This window comes from Phoenix dactylifera, chromosome 7 (assembly GCF_051530095.1).
Source record: "Phoenix dactylifera cultivar Ajwa chromosome 7, Ajwa_hap1_PhDact_Kaust_v1.1, whole genome shotgun sequence".
NCBI lineage: Eukaryota > Viridiplantae > Streptophyta > Magnoliopsida > Arecales > Arecaceae > Phoenix > Phoenix dactylifera.
In genome coordinates, this window is record NC_143196.1 from 31,168,262 (window position 1) to 31,190,632 (window position 22,371).

The 22,371-nt window shown below is 34.4% G+C and overlaps 1 protein-coding gene across 1 annotated transcript; it reads left to right on the top strand.

Annotated features, from left to right (window-relative positions):
* Positions 1 to 7,663: 7,663 nt before the first annotated feature.
* LOC103700433 (auxin-responsive protein SAUR78-like) lies at positions 7,664 to 8,454 on the top strand. Its single transcript, XM_008782377.6, has one exon. It carries the CDS (start codon positions 7,779 to 7,781, stop codon positions 8,178 to 8,180), a length of 402 nt encoding a protein of 133 aa, XP_008780599.2. The 5' UTR covers positions 7,664 to 7,778; the 3' UTR covers positions 8,181 to 8,454.
* Positions 8,455 to 22,371: the final 13,917 nt, after the last annotated feature.

Genomic DNA, 22,371 nt, shown 5'->3' on the forward strand with positions numbered 1-22,371 from the left:
TATATTTTTTATATATGCATGTGCGTAACCTCTCATTAGATTTTTGGCTAGCGATGTTAAATAAATAACTATTTTAAGTGTAAAATAATTTTATTTTATTTTTTGCATTAACATCTTTGAAAAATTTATAGCACTTTTTAATACGAATTGAATGTTTTTTTTAAAGTGGCATTATCATAAAAGTTAAAGTGTTAAACGATACTCCAAATTGTTATTTATTAATATTGTCAGCCAAAAATTCTAATAGGAGAGGTATCTGGAAAAAAAAAATAAACAGTGATTTTGGGAAGATAAATAAGTAATAAGCCGTCTTACCCAAGTCCATGCAAAGAATATTAATAAAAATCCTCGCATTCATGCGCCCTTTTTTTTTAGCTTTACCAAGTACTCAGGATATTACAGTGGAGAGGATGGGATTCTCTCGCCTCACTTTGACCCTCTAAAACCAAAGATTCTGCAGTGGGGTCGTGTGACTCGTGTCGATGCAACACGCATCACTCCATCCTTTGTATAAAGGGGATCCCAAGAACTATAAACCCTACCCAGAGTATAGGGGTGATGGCAATGAGCATCCACTGCTCCATGATTTTTGAGTTATGGTGAGAGAAGAAGCTTTTCAGGCTAAGTATATTTTTCGAAAATCTAAGACGGTTACGGATTGGATGACTACTTATATAGCTAATCACTCCGAAAATATTCTATGGACTGGAGATGATAAGGTACCACGAGCACTTCGTGGCATTTTATTTTTTGGTTTTTTTTGAATGTGTCCATACTTATCAAATATGAATCCATCCGTTTTAGAAAAAAATAATAAAAAAAACTATGAACCTATGAGACAGAAAATGTTTTTTCTATTCTGCAAGCACTTTTTTAATACAAAAACGAACAGAAACATTCACATATTATATCTGCGTTTGCCTCTGCATGAGCCATGGGCCGCTATGGACGTCCAAGTCATTTATTGGACACTCTGTCACGCGAGGTCATAAGAATCCACTCATTGGGAAACTCTCCACTTTGCTCCCCTTTGGCAGTTTTCTTTCAACCATTCAAGCCTTCTTCCATCCGTCCCATTCAACTAGCATATGTCCAATCATTAGTTAAATTTCATGTGACCGATTCATTGAATGCATGATGGCAGAGAGATGTTTGTTCTTGAAAGGTGCAAGTCTTCAGGGACACCAGGCTATAATGGCATCCTTCTCTAGGACGGGTTCTCTTTTTGTTTCTGATAAAGAGGACTGACCCAATGCAAGTGACATGGGACCTTGGTCAGTACTCACATGTTGCAACCAATAGTATGATCATTGCTTATAACGCTCAGAAATCTTTGGGTGGTGCAAGTTCTCTGTTTTGCGTCTTTTTATACTGAGAACTCGGAAGCTTGGAACAATTGTGGGTGGGATATTTGCGTTGGTATTGTCTTTGCTGCATTCCAAACTCTACATTTGAATTGAATGAGTTATTTGTTTAGCATGATTTCGTTCAATAATGATCCAAACTCTGTCGATAGACTGATTGGCAGACCATAATCTCGTTAGCCTGGGCTGTATCACTGGGTCGGGCTTGATCGAAATCCATCTTCCACTCTTCTGGACTCGGCCAGTTATGAGAGCTCGTTCAAACTTGAATATATTTCCAGTATGCTTCATGTTTTGATAAGTTGCTTCGGTTCTTGGAAAGTAAGTATTAGTTCAACAACGCTCACCCTAGATGATCAATATAAAATAATTGGAAATTCTGCCAACTGTTTTGCTCTTGATCTACCTTTCTCTTTCTTAAGTTTAGAATTAAAAGATGTAGAACCTTGATGATCGATATAAAATATTTGAAAATCCAACCAACTGTTTTACTCTTGATCTACCTCCTCTTTCTTAGGTTTAGAATCAAAAAATGTTGAACCTTGATGATCGGTATAAAGTAATTGAAAATTCAACCAACTCTTTTGCTCTTGATCTACCGTTCTCTTCCTTAGGTTTAGAATTGAAAGACGTAGAATGATATGATTTTCGGTGTAAATCAAACATGCTGGCCTAAAATTTAGAATAAATATTAATTAAATCAAGTAGCAGAAGAAATATTTTGGAGAGAGCAAAATTTTAATAAAAACACAAAAGACCGAGACAATGTAGTCAAAAAAAAAAAAAAAATCAGTTATGTTGAACCAAAAGTTCAACCTAAGTATCATAACAAGCACTAAAAGACAAAAAAAAAACTGTTTTATTGTTGAGTTGGTCTCCAACGGGGGTTGACTAGCTGCCTTGTCAAGAAGGAATCCAATGGACAGCTGCGACATTTGGTCAAGCATCCGGCGATGGGCTCAAGTCCACCGAACATGTTCGCATTGCACGAGCTGGCCCAATACAGCAAGCGAATGCACGAGTGGCCCAAATTTTCATAGAAAGCTCAGCTCTGTCAAAACCCAAGCATGGTTAAGGAAGCCCGGCTTCCCTTTCTTCACTAGTGGCCACTGCGTTAGCTGATGACTTTTCTGACATTTTCCCCAAAGGAAGAGATGGTGATGTGTGCGTATGTGACAGAGAGAGAGAGAGAGAGAGAGAGAGGATATGGCCAACGAATCACAAACCACACAGTTGGATGCTTGCAATGAGAGGGCAAAGAAGAACTCATGTGAGGCACTTTATGAGTTCAACCGCTTCTTGCTCTATCTCAAACTGTCTAAAAGCATCCACTAAAAATTGCCACCATCCTAGATCCCAGAAAAACCTAAGTATTCAGGAACAATGCCTTGAATAACCTCTCTATCCATACCTAATTTTGAAAATATATTTTACTTCACCAATTTTCTTTTATGCCATTTTTTTTTGGGTTAGATTTTGCATGAATTTTGAAAGAGAATGTTTGTTTTACTTTGCTTTTCTCCTCAAGCGTTTTCTATACGCACCCAGTAGTTTTAGGGATCAACTCGGGTCTCTCAAATTATTTCTCATTATTAAGAAAAGATAACAAAGATAAAATACGAGCTTGTTTTATAGCAATAGTAATTCAAGAGCTACTCATCATCATCATCATCATCTTCTGTTGATAGTTGGTATGATGTTTTCGATACTTGGGTACATTGAATTGCCATGAAATCCAAAGGCATAGCACCCCACAGCTTCCAAAACTTCTGCACTGGGGAAGACAGAGACTCAGAACGCCACTGTCCTCTCTCCATGTGATTCTCTGATGAAGACCTTGCTTAGGTTTCACGGTGCATTGAAAGGTCTTAAAAGTCATAAAGGCCAAACAGAAGGAGGACAACCCACGTTCCAATAGCTCAGAGTTTCATGCACGAGCTCAACATTTTTTTCGGCCATTGCACCACTTTATTAGCTTCCCAGCGTGAAATATTAATCGCAAAATATGGACAGAGTGAATACAGAATACCACAAGTACTGAAAGTTGTGTCATAACGATTGTGAATTATGATCGAAAGGTCACCAAATGTTCTTTATATTTGTATAAGGCAATCTTTCTTTGTTTTTTTTATTTATGAACTCCATTAAGCTAGTCAACAAATCCACAACCTGCACCTAAACATGCCAATTGAACTGCCTAATTACATTGGGTCAACTCTCTCAAATTGTTCTTCGATCGTATCACAAACTCTGCACATTGCACCAGTTGCACCATAAAGTCGTTTCGACTGTTTTCTCAGACCGTTTCATAGGAATTTAGCATACAACTTTTGTCTTAGAAGGCTGGCAACAAGCCAGCTTACCTAAATGGTTGTGGAGATACTTATCGAGAATTTGATAAATAAAAAATATAAAAATAAATGAATCTCTGACCATTTTTAAACCAGCCAATAGTTTGGAGCACATGATAGGTCAATCATGCAAAAATATACGCTGAATGCTCAACCACATGCTCTAGATTCTACAAATCTTGCTCGAGATCTTCATGGATAGCCTCCTCATGTACGGTATGCATAAGATCTTGTATCACCATCTTTTTAGCTAATCGTAGTACCTTGTGTAGGGTAAACCGAGGACTAAATGTTGGGCCTCAAAAATTTACCTCCAAAGAAGTACAAGATGCTGCTAAGTCAAGACTATCATGCAGTTCTCCCATACAATATCACAAATTCCATGTTGGGCAACGCGAAATTGCCTCTTTTTTTATGATTGCTTGCACATTATTTTAGAGCACTGCAATTTTTAGAGCAAGGAAACGGTGTCATGAATCTTCTTAGGATGGTACTTGAATGTGGAATGCTTGTGAGAGGATCTGCGAATAAATTCAAGAGGATAAACAGCCGATGTCTAGAACTTAGGGAGTGAAATTTCTGATCACATTTGGTAATCTACCGTTCTTTTTTACGAGATAACACAGAAATTAAATTTTTTCTCCTTTCGTGGACAATTTATTTCCTCCACAGAAATTTTTTATTTACATGGTACATAGTAATACATATTACGACATTCAAATTGCTAAAACAACTTTCACAGATAATCCATCTGAAGCCAAGTTAGGACATAAGTAACTGCACTTGGGTTTGGAGAGCCATGCGTCTTGGTAGAAGTTCCTTTATGGTCGTTGGTACAATCGATGGATAATTGCTTAAAGATTGAAAGAAATTTGTTGTTGTTGTTGTTGTTGTAACGAGATCTTAGCTCCTTCTTATTATCAAATATAAAACCCAACTTTCACAGTGGTATGTGAGAGATTTCGCTCAATTTGATTTCTATCTTTTCACCCATAATTAAACATTTCTTGAATATGTTAGCACCTGGATTGTAAAGAATTTCTTAGTTTGATTAAAAAAAATGGTGCCTCATAGTATCTCACAGTTATTCTTAAAAATGTATGAAAAATAGCTAGTATTCACTCTCATTTAAGTAATATAGAACTATTATCAATTTACACAGGTCATAAATTGTTCTCTACTTGCACAGGTCTCCAATTGAACCAGAGTGATAATGAATTGCCACCATATTCTCCATAAAAAAAAAAAAATGAAATTTTGTTTGACTCGTTGGAAATTTATTGGACTTCATTCCTAGAGTTCTGGCCCCTGCACCCTTTATCATCCGTAAATCATAGAACACAAGCTCTCTTTCTGTCTTCTCTCTCTCTCTAGGCTGTGTATTTTGTGGATGTTTGTGATCACAGTAACATCTTGTGCCTTATTTGCTTTTAGATTTTTTTAAAAAACTATCTGTTTTTATATTTGTTACAACATAATTTTGGAGAACTTGGTTCAACATAATATCAAAATCACATTTCTAAAAGATGGATTATTTTTTAAAAGTTATATTAAATATCAAGGGCAGTAAAACTTGCTTTTGTCATTTCTTGTGCATATTTAATCCACCACTAAGTATTTATCTAATATTTTATAATTTCACTTTAATTTAACTTCTTGCAGATGTCTGGCTTCCTCAACTTACAACATTACTATATTAAAATATTAATATTTTAATGTACGCTGCCATGCAACATGCTCGATGGCCCCATGATGTATTCTTCTTCTATGTTTGATTATGTTGATATGTCTCCAAAGGAATCAATTCTCTTTGCCTTTTAATCTTGATCATAACAAGTTCATGGTAACAGCTACTAAAAGATTTAAATTATGACTTAGAAGGAATCTTGAATTTAGTTGGTGCCCTCTTTATACTTTGAAAATTATTGAACTGAGGCATAATAATTAAAAAAAAAAAAGACATCATTATCTTTTTCTTTGTTTAGTCTTTCTTCTAGTTAGGAACCCCTGATTCCTGTAGATGATTGCATTTAGTGCAGAGGAAGTCAGGAGATCATGCACTCAACATTTGATTTTTTGGCAGACATAATATCGGCATCGCTATTTTGTTATGCTACATATAAACTACTACATATCTACCATCTTATCTTGACAAAAACAAGATATTCGCCTAGGGATATCGATACTTTTTAATACCATAATCTGCTAAATAGTCTCATTTTTTAAAATAATGTTCTGAAGGAGGAACATGTCTGCAATGCATGACATATGCATTCAGAGAATAGAAAATTGAGACATGAGTGCAAACTCATATGGGGGATGTACAGTTGACATGCAAAGTTTCCTACTCTAGGCTGTAAACATGAGCAAATGCACTTGCTTTTTGATCCCTAAAGCAATAACATAGAAAAGATATAATTAAGAAGTGCCAAGAATATGTATGGTAAATTTGTAGGCTTTGTGGTGATGCATAGATTCATAGATTTCATGTTATGTATAAAATAAATGAAGTTTCCTTTCACTACTGTAATTAACGCTAGTCTAATTCAGTTGACATGCAAGGTTCGTGTCTGGTTTAAAGCTAATAACATAAGAAGTTGATTATTATTGAAGTATTAATAGCGTTCTTATTAGATAAATAAGATTGCAGGTTTTGGACCTAGCAAACTCTGCACATGCCTACCACCTTCCAAACTTTTGTTTTTTACACCCTCTTTCTAGAGGACTTACCAAGAAATGATGACATTGGTTAATACCTCAAGGTGCCATCATCCACCTAGCTTGTATACTAAAATTTTCCCTCTATATATCACCATGTTAATTGCCACCCTCCTACCTTGCTACAATATTGTTGATTGGGAGATTTATAGTGAGAGGCATTTACAATTCGAATTCGCTAAACCTAAAGTCTTGCATGTGCACTAGTTATCATTGTTTTTTCGTTTTCAAAATATTTGTTTTGTGACAAGCAATATAATTTGGAAGGAGACAAGAATATAATGTTGCACATACAGCTCAAGCAGCAATAATCAATTTGAATTAAGTTCCGAGTATTAAAATTGCTATTTGTTGCACCATCAAAAACCATATAATACATGTGTGCCATATCTAGGATACCTCAGAAACATTATTACCATACATATAGCTAGGACTTGCACATCTTATCATATTTCAATGCAATTAATATATGATGTCATTCTTTACATGCTAAAATTTAGAGGATAAAAGAAAGAAAATGAGGGAAAGAACGACCAGTGCCCCCATCAAAATCTGCCATATCATGACTATAGTATATAAGTTTCTTAGATGTTTACTGATGCCATAATTGATGAAATATCTCATATTTCTTGAAAGAACAATTTTGATAAAAGCAATTGTTCAAATTGCAATTACCAAATTTTTGATTATTGAAAGCAATAATAACATCAATTGACATATAATTGCTGCCGCAAAATAAAAGAAAAAAAGGATCCAAGCTAGAGAAAAATGGACTCGATTCACGAGATATGTTAATGTTTTTCTATTCTGCCGATCGCACTTTACTTTAGTCAATTAGGATGAAAATTTTGCAAAAGAAAGGATGAAAGATGTGGAACCATAGAAGTATGCATTGATATATATATATATATATATATATATAAAATAGCAAATAATTTTTTATGATTAATTAGTGATGCTAGAAATTTTCAATTTATTTTAAAAAAATAGGTATTTTAGGGAAAAAAATTCAACCTAAATCATACTTCCTTTCTACTATGGCCCTTGTCATACAACCAGCCTCATTAATTATAAAGAATATTTCCAATAACACTTCGTAGCAGACCAAAAGTCACCCTAGAGCTCATTACCGTCAGGTGGGTGGGTCCTACATCCCTCACCCAAATTGGGTGGCCCCACCACCATCACCACCATCCAACGGCCAACGGACCAAGCCGTCTTATTTATCGAGCCTCCAACCCTCCTTCTCCCACTGCCATCTCTCTCTCTCTCTCGGGGTCTTTGGACCGGCATTCCTTCTCCTCTCCCCGGATCCCGGCACCAGCGGGGACGGAGAAGAAGCCAAATGGCCAAGAGCGGCCGGCTTGGCAAGCTCAAGTGCATGCTCAAGCGGTGGCACTCCCTCGGCCGCCTCGCCCCCGCTGCTGGGGACGGCGGCGCAGCCACCTCCGCCGCCGTGGAGGGCGGCTCGTGGCAGCCGTCCTCAGTCCACGGCGACCGCGACCCGCTCGGCTTTCACGCCGTCTACGTCGGCAAGTCTCGGCGGCGGTACCTCATCAGCTCCGACGTCGCTGGCCACCCTCTCTTCCAGGTGCTCGTACAGCGCTCCGGCCGCTCCGACGACGGCAGCGCCGTCACTTTCGTTGGGTGCGAGGTGGTGCTCTTCGAGCACCTTCTCTGGATGATCGAGAACGCTGACCCCCAGCCAGAGTCTCTCGACGAGCTCGTCGAGTTCTACGCTTGCTAAATGCCAGGCATTACTCCCCGGCGGAGCACCGGATCTCCTTAGAGGAAGCTATATGTAAAAAAATATAATATTATATATTTTTTGTGCATTTATTGGCGAGGCAGTGCTTTAGGCGTGCAAAGAAATGGTAAGTTGAGGATTAACCCACTGATTATAAAAATATGATCATTGAGGGGGGTTTTTTCCTTTTCTTGGAGTTATTATGTAATTTGTTATGGTTGATGTATGCCTTTTTTTTAAGAATATTAATTATTACTTGAGAATGTTATGTAAATTTTTGTACTGAAAAGGATGTTGTTTTCTAGTTTCTACTGGGATCAGAGTGATAGGAAAGGATAATTTTTTGAGTTTAATTTAGTAGCATGCTGTTTGTAGGTCAATGCCTAATTTCTCATGCATGATTTAGAGGTAATGATCATAACCATGGCAGTTTGGAGGCCCCCATGAATCAAAGGTTTGTATTTAGCAATTATCCTATTATGTTAGATGATATCTGATGAGTAATCTGTCACTGTTTGGCCATTTTATTGCACAGTCAAGTAGAATAATTTATCAATAGTTCAGATCTTTGTATTATTTAAAAAATGGTATATATCCCCAAAAGGTGACTCAATCAGATAGTGCAATCTTTCTTTTCAGATAATGGGCCTTTTAATGATTGAACTCTACCATTAAGTTCAGGTGTTATGAAAAAGGAAAAAAATCTTGCTTTTGCTGTGGATCTCCAAGCGTAATCTATGATGGCCCCGACCTATGTTTCTATGGTGGAAGTATCCAGATCATGTAATTGCTCTATTTGGTAGATGCATTTCTTGTGCCACTCGTTTTAGAATCAATATATTAATCAAGTAACTATGGTGGAATAAACTTAATCTCATTTGTTGCGATGAGACTATGATAACTTTAGTCCCCACCCACTTGAAACCAGCTGCTTGTTCTCCTTATATAGTTATATGTTAGAGAAGAGCTATGCTTTTGTTTACCGTCGTTACTCAATATTTACCTCTCTTAGGGTTTATTTGGTTGGGATATATTAGATTAGGGAGCAATCTGATGATTTCTGAGATCATTTATCTAGAAAATAATTATAAAAAGAAATAAATTTTATCATGTTTGAGTAGTAAAAAAATTAGTCCGTAAAATGGTACTAAAAAAATATTATTGTGTTTTGTTAGAAATAATTTTATATAAGAATATTGTCAAATTTTTAAAAATACTTTTGAATAAACAATTCAAATAATAATATTTTTAAATTTTTAAATATTTACATGAGATAATAAATATTTTTTAAATGATTTTATATATATATATATTAGATTTTATCATATTTCGTACAAAAAATTAATTTTTAAATATTTACATATGAGTTAATAAATATTTACAGGCTCGGCGATTCTTTACTTCTTTTATCATGGATAAAGGTGCATGCAGATCTAGGCCTCACCAAACGAAGTGACTATTTGCCATAATAGACCTAACTATTTCACCAATTCAAACCTGTGAAGCCTTTTAGCTCTTGTCCTGCAAGGAATCCTGGATGTTGGGATTGTTGTACCGGCCCTTTAGCTATTTATGAAGGTTTTCAATATATAAAATTTATCTTCTGATAACTTAGACAAGTTACCACCAGTCTGTCTCCATCTAATAAGCAAACATCATGCTAATATACTTAATCAGATAGAAATTATTCTATGCTTTTCGAATGGCAAGCTAGGGATCATGCTCCTGGATACTTAACAAAGAAGAGAGATCGCATACCTTTCAAGACTACTTAAGAATTACCTCATATGAATACACTTTCAGTCTCTCGTAAATTGGACTTAAACAGATGTGTGTGTGTGTGTATATATATATCCATCCTGCAATGCATGCCATTGGGAACAGTCACATCCATCATGAAGTCCTACTAAGTTCCTTGAATTGGTAGGTTTAATTTGTTCCCTTTTAGATTAGTGTTTATATTCAAAAAAAAATCCTTTTTTGCCTTGTCTTATAAAACCAATGATAGTGATTAAATTAGACCCTTTCAGAGAAATAAATATTGACAAAAAATAAAATGCACAATTAGACAACGAGGGGCTACCTTTGCAAAATTGGCGGACGTCCATTTGCTTTCATTAGACATAAGGTCAAGACTACCTATAAACCTTGACTCTTGTATGACCCTTATTCAGGACTAGACAATTCTTTTGGTTTACCAAAATTCACTGAATTCCTATAATCTTTTTTAATTTTATCTGCATTTCCATTTCAAATCAGGTTAGATAATACATTTCTTTTTTTGTTTTTTTAATCAAATATTGGCCAACTTTCTCTAGATCTATTTCCTAGAAATCATATAATAGAGTGTACATTCAATTTAAATTATGAAAAATACCTATAGTTCAAGAAAGTAATGTTATCCTTGACGAGAAAATCTAAGAAGATGTGGCATATGCCAAAAAAGGTCCAGCATGTTGGTTAGTGTTTGGCATTGCTTTTCTTAGTATTTGCATTAGGGAGAGATTAAATTAAACTAAATAGCAATATTCTGATATGTTCTTTGACAAAAAAATTAATATAATAAAGCAGGTGATATGGGGCAACGAAGATTATGAAGCCTACAACCTCGTTATTGAAACCCTCCTTCATTGGAAGAAGGTCTCATTCCAAATTTTTAGAGATGCTTTTCCAAATATTTACTATGTATAATTTTTCTATTATTTTGATTTTTATAACAACAGGAGGAGGGCATCTCGAGCAACTTTTTGTTCTCAATAAAATGACTGAATTACCCTTCCAGCCAGGCAAAAGACTTTCAAACAGACGAGGGTACAACCCGTCCTTTCATCGCGCCGGACGGTGACGTCTGCTGTACGGTCACCTTCCGGTGCGTGGACCACCCATGTGCGGATGAGCGCGTAAACCGCGCTGCATCGGTCATCCAACGGTCGCTTTATCCTTGAGGACCCAAAAAATAGCCCCCCAAAATTGACCACGTGGTCTCTTGGTTGGAAAACTTTGTGGAGCTCTTGGGTCGACATCTAGAGGACCAAAACAATTCATTATATGTCCTTCGATTTAGTAAATGGTGGTTGGTGCAGTCCAACAAAAGGAAGTGATGGGCCAACATAAACCCCAATCTCACTGATCCTCTGCAGGAAAGACTGCAGGATGATTGCATTTGATCCTTGTGTTGCTACTTTTATGTCATTTGGGGGAGCCAAGGAAAGGAAAAAATCTTGCTTGTCAAAAAAAAAAAGAAAGAAGAAAAAGACATCAATAGAGCATGTTAGTAGGCAAAAAGGAGGTCTATAGATTATATTAGATGATATACAACAAGGGCTCCACAAGATGCTAGCTTTTGGGTTCTGTTTGGGAGAGCTGTAGGCAGTAGAGCTGTTGGAAGTAGAGCTGTCTGAAGTAGAGCTGTTATAAAAAGCTGTTTGCTGTTTGGTAACTACATTTGTAAAGTGCTGTGGCACTGTAACATATGTTTGGTAAACAAATTGAGAAAGTACTTTTATATGACAAAATTACCATAAAGGACATTAATTGCATAGTATTATACAACAGAACATAATAAAATATAACATATATTAATACATAAATATACGATATAGTATAATATTATTGTAATATAAAATAATATTATTATAATATAGCATAATTGTAATACAATTATTAGAGTAAATTAATTTTGGATAATATAACATAATATTAAATTATTGAACATAACATATCAATGTATTATGATATAACGTATTATGATATTATATTTATAGATAATACAATAATAAAGGTATAAAATATTATAATTATTAGTATAAATTAATTTTTCATAATATAACATAATATTAAATTATTTAAAATGACATATTAATGTATTATGATGTAATGTAATATAATATTATATTTATAGTATAATACAATAATAAAGGTATAAAATATTTTAATTATTAGTGTAAATTAATTTTTCATCCTCTGAATGACCATTTATCTCTCTAACAATTTTTCTTGCGGAAGGGAGTCTGACGGCTAGGGTTCTTGGCTCCAGTAAATTTTTAGGTTTATAAAAGGACAAACTATGTAATTATTGTATTTTAATATGGGCATTTTTGTTAAAAATACAGCTTTCCGACAAGGCTGAAAACAGCATTTTCGGAAAGCTCCAAATTGGAGCTTCTCCTTAAAAGCTGCTTTTAGCTTCCCGCAAAAGCTAAAACAGCTTTTCGAAAATTTTACCAAACACCATTTTTTAATCTAAAAGTATTTTTGAAGGGCCAGAAAGTGCTTTTTGGCCCTCCAAAAGCTCTCCCAAACAGGGCCTAGTCTGTTGGATGGATGGGCAAGTCCTGGCTAGCTAGATTGAAGTTAGTCCTCTTAAAATGTTTGGCATCAATGATGCATGGCTATGTGCTGGACAATTTGGATTGGACCTAACTCTTGCATCTTCAAGCACAAGCAAAGAAGGTTATTTAGTACATGGGAACTTCTGCTGAAGCTACCGAGATTGGATTGTATTAGTGCATCGAAGGGCAAACTAATTAGCCTACGGTAGTTGATCTTTCTCTCTCCTTTATATTATAGGCTGTTGTCGTAAACTTCATTTGCTGCTTCATTGAGACTTACAATCCAAGCCCACGAATCTTCTTTCATTATCTTTATGAATCTTAGGTGGATCCATCGCTCCCTACCTTTAAAAAATAAAGAAAGAAAGAAAGAAGGTGGTCCTCATAAAGAGTTCTAAGATTGATAGGTGGAGGTTGAGAGGGATAAATCTATGCTCATGGTGATTGTATGTACTATAACTTAGGAATTGAATCTTCCTACCCTTCTCAAAAAAATGATTATGAAAGGGCAAGAAAGAGGATTATGAATTATCTTTTTACCAGGGTGCAAATCTAAGATGATACCAGTTGGGACGTAGTGGAGCATTAGCTTTATCAAAGGGCTACAATAATTACAAACTAGGCTATAATCATCTTTCTCTTCAGAAATAAATAGATTTAATCATTTAGCATGATCCCTATTAATTCTAAAAATAGAGCTATACGAGAAATCTCTTTTTGACGATAGTAGAGACATAATCCAAATTATTCCGGTTCTAGACCTGCATATAACCTAGGGGAACTGTTTGAACAAAAAACCAACGTAATAGACACATTTTACCTTCCTCAGAGACATAATAGATCATCTCGTTTGTTTCGAAGGAATAAATTCATATCCATAACTCTGCATTGTCTGATCGCTATTTCTCAAAAAGAAAAAAAAACTAATTACCAAAGTTATTATAATTGAACATGAACTATAACATATCTTAAAAATTGAAATACAGAGACTGAACAGAGTTTATTTGTAATCTAGAGTCTAGACCATGTAAGGAACGCCATTAAGTTTTATTTTGCAGCATTGCTAGGCTTAGTAGAGAGCTGTGACACATGGTGTGATGGTGGCCATGGGGCTTCACAGAATCACATGCCATGTCCTTTGGTAGATGGTCCCATGCAGCCAGGCGGCATTTCGTGAAGGAACCCCTCGTGGGATGCATCAAATCGCACGATCCAGTCATTGTTCTTTTCGAAGAGAAAGCAAGTAATCATTGCTTGCTTGCATTGGTACCTTTAAAGAAGAAATGGGGAAGGAATGAATGTTGAGGGAGCGAGAAAGGAACAGCCTCTGTACTGGTGGGAGGGAGGCAGCAATGGCCGTGGGGGGGCCAAAAGAGTGAGAAGAGGGGTTATTTCATGGTCATGCGCCCATTGCTCGCTGATTGGATCCAGTGCTGCAAGCTTGCATGTAGACTATTGTAGCTTAGTAATGAATCTTTAATTATTTTTTTATACATAGTTCATCTCTCTCATCCCACTTATTCTCATTGAATCTATAGTTATTTTTTTGATATATTATAAAAATTTCTACAAAATTAAAATAAATCTAATAGTTTGAAAAATTTATATTTATCCATAATTTTATTTAATATTTTAATTTATAACTTTACAGAATGTTAATCAATTTATTAATCTTAAATTAGACCTAAAAACTATATTAAAAAAATTAAAAATAATAAAATAGCTTTAAGTGATATGATAAGTATCTAAAAATATAAAAAAAATATGTGCCTTTTGCTTTCTACTTAAGAGTATTTTTAATTTTTTATGAGATAAATAGTTTCACTAATAATATTAATTTAATTGAATATAAATGCAATAAATAAAAAATTTTATATATTCGTCTTTTTCATCCCACTTCCTCATTCCCTAAATAAATAAATAAATAAAAGAAAGAGAGGGTGGGGCCGTGGCGGCAATGTAGCAGCTGTACATACGACAAGCTGTTCTATAGACTCCACGGGATGGATTTCAGACCTAGGTGGAGCGACACGGGGTTCGATTCCCCGCGTCCTCATGCTACTGAGAAGCTCTCAGCCCACATTCCAAACACTTTATTATTATTATTTTATTTTATTTTATTTAATCTGATACATGGAAACTTTGTTTCTCGGCCACCTTGTTTTTTTTTCTTTTTTCTTTTCCTTTAATCTGCTACATGGAAACTTTGTTTCTTAGCCACCTTATAGGCTTTTTTCTACTTTGTTTATTGGCTAGGTTATAGGCCCGATTCAGAAGCCCAACCCAGACCAATTTACGCAAAGTTAGGCTTGTCATGGGCCAGTCCTTATTGGGTGAGGATGAGCCACAGTTCTTTCGTCTTACATAACTAGTGGCAGTTCGATGGAAAGAGAGAAGTAAGGTGGATCGTGCCATAAAGATGAAATGAACGGATTAGACTTCTATGGAAGTTCGGTATTTTTCTTAACAGTGCTGGCTACGCTCACATAAAATTAGTGTGAGCAGCCGATGTAACAAAAAAAAAAACAGTTTAGTATCACTCGAGATTTCTCGAGCCTTGCAAGGGATATCATGTCGATCCCAACATCCACTATAGGCGTAAAATCAGGACCAAAATTCTTTCTTTTGGGAAGAGCATGAAAACTTTCATTACATGGCCAGATTTTGGTAAGGAAATAGGAAACCTTGGGGCTGGAAAATTAGGAACGAGATGGGGAGTTTGTTCACATAAAACTTTCTTTTAAAATAATGGTTGTGCAAATAGAAATAATCCTGCTCATCTCAAATTCGTGGTACTTTTGGAAGCAAATTAGGAAGTTCATGGAATGAATTGGTCAAAAATCATACAACCATGAACCAATAGTTCTTTTTCTTCTTCTGTTTTGGAGGCTGGGGTTTGCAGTCGGGGATCTGAAAAAATGAACATGAATTTATAGGGTATACAGTCATCAGCTAATAACATGAGATCATAAGGGATGCAATGTACTCATGCTGATAACATGGAGAAAATGTAAAATAGAGGAAGAGGAGAAGGAAAACCGGCAGAAAACCCAATAAAGAAGCAACAAGAGAGGTAATCAAGGACACAAATATGATTCGAAACTGTCGTGAATCAAATAAGTACACCATGATCGACCAACTTGATCTTAGAATGCATGCATCATTTGCCTCAGATGTTGTATCACGTTAGCTCCCAAACCAATCACACTTCCAAACAAAATTATTTGGGCAAAGTATGTAGTAAACAACCGATTCTCATCGTCAGAATTTTCTCTCCTTCATTGTTGCCATTTTTTTTTAAAGAATACGAGAGCAATTCTACATTTTTTGAGAATTCACGGAAAATGGCAAAATATAAATAAAGCATAAGAGATGACGTCTGCATTGAATAAGTCAACATAGATAATATAGGTTTTTTTGCAAGTTATTTACATAATTTCCATAGATATGAATTAAAATGCAATAAACACGTATTGTATAAATGTTGTCTGCCCAAACATATAGAAGCATAGGAAGGATATCAAGGTTATAATATTAAATACTCATAAGGTGAGGTCAAATTATGAAGAATATAGCAGCATAACTTAAGCTAGAAATCCAACAAAGTACTACTACAACCCTCCACCAATCAAGGTAAGTTGATGGGCTGGCAGCCTCTGGGACAACCCATGGCAAGGTTCAATTACAACAGTGATGATGGAAAGATTTGTGCTTCTTACAAGTCATGAACACCGAATACTTTAAGATATAGTGACCAAACTAAGAAGCCTCCAGGAAACAAGTGTGTGAAATGAAAATTGGAAACAATTCATTCAGTGGACTAATTACCAAACAAGTGAACTGGTTGGTTCAGCAATCCACGCAACTTTCGATCAAAGGAAAAAGTGGAAAAATAATTTCCAAATATTAGTTCATCCTACAGTAGGAAGCTACAATTTGAAAATAAGGGAAGAACTAATACTACCATTTTTTTGGCGAAAAAATCTAATACTATTTGCTGGCAAAAAGGTAAGCTTTTTTGTGTTTCAATTCGAGCGGGACCGCCGTTCTCTCCCGTTCCTCTGAGATAATGGGACGTGGGATAGGGGTGGGATCCCAAAATCTACCGACATGGAGATGGAAAAGAAAGGAAGAAGAGTAAAAGAGAGAAAGGAAGGAAGATAATAAGAAAGAATAATAAAAGAAAAGAAGGAAATAAGGAGGGAAGAAGAAAAAAAAGAAGGAAGAAAGGAAAGAAAAAAACATGGATGGTGATTGGGACCGGCAAGATATGCGCATCGTTTATAATTTACATGTATCATGTTGCTAATATGTGCCCTAATTAGATCCCAATGATCTAAAATCACGGTATTTGCTATACTATGTATGTTCCAATGATTAAAGATCCCCGAGTATTTACGAGTAACCTATTTGGTATTTTATAGAATCATTGGTCATATAATACCAAAACTATCTATGATATATTCTATAAAATATATATATTTATTAATTATAAAAAATAAATTCTTTGTATTTATTAATATATTTTATAAAAATATATTTATTAATCCTATAAATTATTAATCATATAAAAATATAATAATTGTTATTATGGAATTATTATTTTCATTTATACTTATAATATATTACTATAATTTTAATACTAATATTTATTTTGACCAAAAAAAGGCAAATAGAAGTAATATATTAAATTATTTTATAATAATATAAAATACAATGATGTACTTCTATTATAATTTAAAAATATAACTGAATAATATATTATGGCAGTAATATGATTAATAATATATTATATATCATAAATATTATATACAATAACTATATAATAATATACAATATTAATATAATATATTCAATTATATTTATATAGCAATTTTTTCTACTCGACTAAAAGGCATTTTTGTTTCCATATTTTAGCCCGAGATTACTATCCTGGTGTGATCTTAGATAACCATCCACAAGGACGGATTTTCCATTATCAATTCGGGAGGTGATTTGAGGAATAAAAGTGATTTGGGATCATTGCAACGTAGCATCACTATGGTGCAACCAAATACGGTGATCTTGTCATCTCGACTCGCATCACTCTTGATTTTGGGGTGATCATCCCATACCAAACACCCCTTTATGTATACATTAAATACTTTATGTAGTATCTTACAAAATAAAATAAAAGTTTTCACATACAACATGCACATCAAGCATGTGTGAATGTTATGTCACTCTTTATTGCATCAATTACACTTTCTCTTTAGTTATATGGTTTCCATTTTGTCCTCCTTTTATAATGGGCTTAAGCAATAGGTGGGAAGAGCAAAAGCTTTTTTCCACAAATGTGCTGATGTTCCTTTCACACATGTTGGCTTCATAGAATCATTATAGGTTAGCAGGAATCTCTCATTTGTAAACTAGTTGCATAGTAGTCACATAGGTTAAGGCATCTACAAACAATTGATGGTATCACATCTCAGCATGAGATTCCATCATAACCTAGTATCTGCAAGATGATATATATGTATACACTATGTGGTATGTACATAAACTCAAACTCATACATAATGGCATCCACGATTATACTAACTGATACATATTAAAATAGCAACATATCTAGACATGCACTTTCTCTTTTTGAGGCCAACAACTTCAATATGTTCTCTAAGGTAACCAGGAATTCTGTGATGGTTGATGGTGTAGGATATCTAGGGAGTGCAAGGAGAAGAGAGAGAGAAGAAAAAAAAACATAATAGAGAGAAATAGAAATATATAAAGAGGAAGAGAGATAGAGGTGGGGAGAGAGAATGATGGAGAGTGCCATGGATGGATCTAGTTGGGAGAAAGTATCTAAAAAAGAGTGCAAAAGAGCTAGGGCCAAAGTAGGAGACAAAGGAGGAGAAGGGGCAGTAGAGGGGGGTGGTAGCAAGGTTAGCGATCTAGAATACGAAGTAAAAGAAGGAGAAGAGGATGGTAGAGGGCCGTGATAGTAGGGATGCAGGTTTGGGGCATCAGACATAAGAAGCAACATAGCATGCTCTCACAATAGAAATAGTGCAAGAGAAGGCACGATGATGAGAACAACACAGAGGTGAGGTCTTCAATGATGATGGCGAGGAACAATAGAGTAAACAAAACCTAGGACGAGAGAGAGGTGAGGTCTTTTGTGGGTTGTAGGGTGGAACTTGAAGAAGGTGGCTACTTGGCCATGGGGAGAGTGAGCAAGTGAGCAGCGAGCCCTACAACTTGTTCAGTGGCCAATTTGGACGTGAGATGAGCCACAACAAATAGAGTTCGAGTTGTCCTCCAACTACAGATTTTTTGTAGTAGCCATCATCCAAACGCATGTGCTAGCTCGCCCTACAACTGAATCTGCGAGCATCCAAACTGCCCCAAATAATAAGCATCTCATTTTGCTATATAGGTTTAAAGGTGTTAACTTACTGAACCAGTAAAGTTTTTGACAACGGTGATAAATAACCTTGGATTGAATCTCACTTTTAGCAAGTTTTAGGGATTTAGGGGTATTTAGGGATGGTTACCCCTTATTGTGTATCCTTTTGCTTATTGACCCTTCCTATGAAACAAAAAAAGGCAAATAGAAAATTAATATGGAATAAGGGGTTGGGGATTTGGGCTAGGGATGAAGCAACATTTTATATGTTTGAGAAAAGTGCATAACAATGGCAATTTAGTTTGTGGGTAGCAAAAACTATTTTTATCACTTCAAGAAAACATATAGAGGCAAAACGATTATTAAAAATGAAAGAACCATTAGAATACGATTCAAAGAAAGTTTTATGGTGATTTACAAAATTGAATATATCCATCAAATCCTGGACTTCATGAAAATCCACAATGATTAAAGAGTTGTTAACTCATTTACCTTCCAACTTTAATTTATGTCATGATAACTAAACCATGTACAATATATCTCTGAAATTCCATATGACCTCAATTTAAATAAACTCCAATGCTACATCCTATTAAGTTGATCCTACTATTCTTGTTAATTGGTGGTTGAGTGATGCTCCAATAGGAATCTTCGAATTTGGTTGATGCTTCTTAAAATTTTATAACTCGGTAATCTTGTAATTTCACCCAATTTCTATTTAAGGATAAGCATATACATTCCGGATCTAGGTGTACACTATATTATATTTGCTAATTTGTACTAGATCCATGTTTGAATATGGATTGATCCTTTTCTCATAAATAACATTGACTGGTTGATCATTGTTTGCTTATTCCTAAGGACGTAGGGTTTGTATCGAGAATAAACACTGATAATTTTTCAATTATCAAAAAATATAAAATAAACCCATTTTCCTTTCCTTCTATTTCATTTCTTGCTATTCATCTTTGTTTTCTGCTTGAGCAAATCAACATGGGATCCTTTACTTGTCATCGTTACTTATATTTTGCCACCAATAACTGAACCCCACTACCCCTTCGCTTTCCCCTCCGCATGCAAAGATGCATGTGCACCACTCACACTTATCTTCTTATGCTCTATTGTCATTGTGTTGCCTTATATTTATAGTTGATACTCTACTAGTTGCTACACTTCTACACAAAATATAATGATGATGTCCTTCTTTCCAGCTTTATTTACTCATCATGGTCATTGTTGCTTCATTGTTATGCCATTATTCTATCATTTTTGTTGTATTGCCCAATTCTTATGGCTCTGTACGGTTAAAAGAAAAGGCTGTGTTTTAGTTATATCCTTTATATATAGTCATTTTTTTAGATGTAATTGTATAATATAATAAATATCTTTCATATTTTTCTTCCAAATATAAGTTTTAATTTCTTGGTAGCTTTTTAAGATTGTGTCTGTAAGCAGAATAGAGAGAAATAAAGTTTTTTAATCCATTAAGTCCATATCTTGAAACCAAATAGCCATTTGAGATGGGTATAGTTCAGTTTGGACTTGATATGTGCAGTGAGCAAGTGAAATAAACAAATTTTCAGAAAAATATTTTAAAAAATAATATACCATAGATGTTTTCTTTTTTCATTCTATTCTATTTACCTCAACCTAGGAATAACTTACCTTAATAAAAAGGGTGAAATAAATTAAGCCTCCTTTTTCACTCTAACTTACTCCATCAATCCAACTATTTTGGTTTGTTTATTCCACTTTCAAATGCAATCTAAAACTTTTTATTGTTAATTTTATATTTAAGACTTGGATAGGAAATATGGCTTATTTTGAGAAGGATATTATGAAGGCTACCATATAAATTGGTTGAACATATAATTCCATATAGAATGAATTAACCCCACGTGACCAAGAAACTAGAAAAATAATAAACTTACCTTAATAAACAAGAGAAGTAATTTAGCCCTCCCTTTTCTTTCCAACTTACTATGTTAACCTAACTATTCTTTTTTTTAGCCTCCAAATGCAATATAAACTCTTTATTATCAATCTACTAGAAATAGACTTTGACAAAAAACATTGTTTATTTTAAGAAGGATATTATTGACGCTACCAAAAAAAATGGTTGATCATGTATTTCATATAAGGTGAATTAACCCTACATAACTCAAGAATAACTTACCTTATGGTGAAATAATTTAGCCTTTCCTTTTCCCTCCAACTTACTCTATTAACCCGACTATTTTGGATTTTTTATTCCACTCCGAAATGCAATCTAGACTCTTTATTATTATCAATCTTACTACAAAATAAACTTTGGACGAGAAACATGATTTATTTTGAGAAGGATATTATTATGGCTGCCATAAAATTTGTTGATAATTACTCCATATAGGGTCAATTAATCCCATATAACTTGAAAATAACTCACCTTAATAAAATGGGGAAATAATTTAGCCTTTCCCTTTTCCCTCCAAATTGCTTTATTAACCCAATTTTATGGATTTTTCTTCCATCTCCAAACGCTAAAACTCTTTATTATCGAACTTACTAAAAATAGACTTGGGATAGGACCCATAATTTATTATAGAAAGGATATTATCAAGGCTACCATAAAAATTAGTTGATCAAGTGCTCCATATAGGATGAATATACCCTATCTAACCCTCCAACTTCTCTATTAACCTAGCTATTTTGGAATTTTTTATTCTCCTTCCAAACACAATCTAAAACTTTTTATTTATCAATCTTGCTAATAGTAGACTTTGGATAGAGTTATGATTTGTTTCAAGAAAGACGTTATGCGGCTAACTTAAAAAATTACTTGATCATGTGCTTCATATAGGACCAATTTACTCAAGAAAAAGCAAGCCATGCAAGTAGATCTCACCTATATCTTAATATCATTCAAAATACTTAAACAACCAAACTACTAAAATATAAACGGAAAAAGAATATAAGATATTTATTGTTATGTTAAACTTTTCATCAACATGATATCAACATAATATATAAGAATAGAATATTTCATAAATAAAGGGAAGAGGATGATTATCTTATGCATATTTCTAAAATTATAGGATCATAAATGAGCTTGCAAAAGTATTTGCATAAAATTAATGCATCTAATATATTGAATATGAAAAATATTTGTTGAACTCCAAAATCATACCTATTGATCGAAGACTAATGAATGCCATTTGTCAAGTAGAGCCTCCCCATGTATTGCTATTATCCAAAAGCTATCAAATATATTTATCAGCTAGAATCTTATTACGTGTTGCTTACCAAATAAAACCTCAAAAGTTATAGATAACCAAAAAGATGACTATTGGATAAAATTTTTTTGTTCTAAAGCAATTATGGCACAATTTATTCTATTAGAGTTTTTTTGACATCTCCGCCCATAAAGCTACTCCTTGTCTAAAATAACATGACTATTCTATTTTCAGAAAAAAATTTAGTGACGCAATTACACTGA

Coding starts and splice junctions, on each gene's coding strand:
- LOC103700433 (XM_008782377.6), top strand. CDS start 7,779: ATGGCCAAGAGCGGCCGGCTTGGCAAGCTCAAGTGCATGCTCAAGCGG.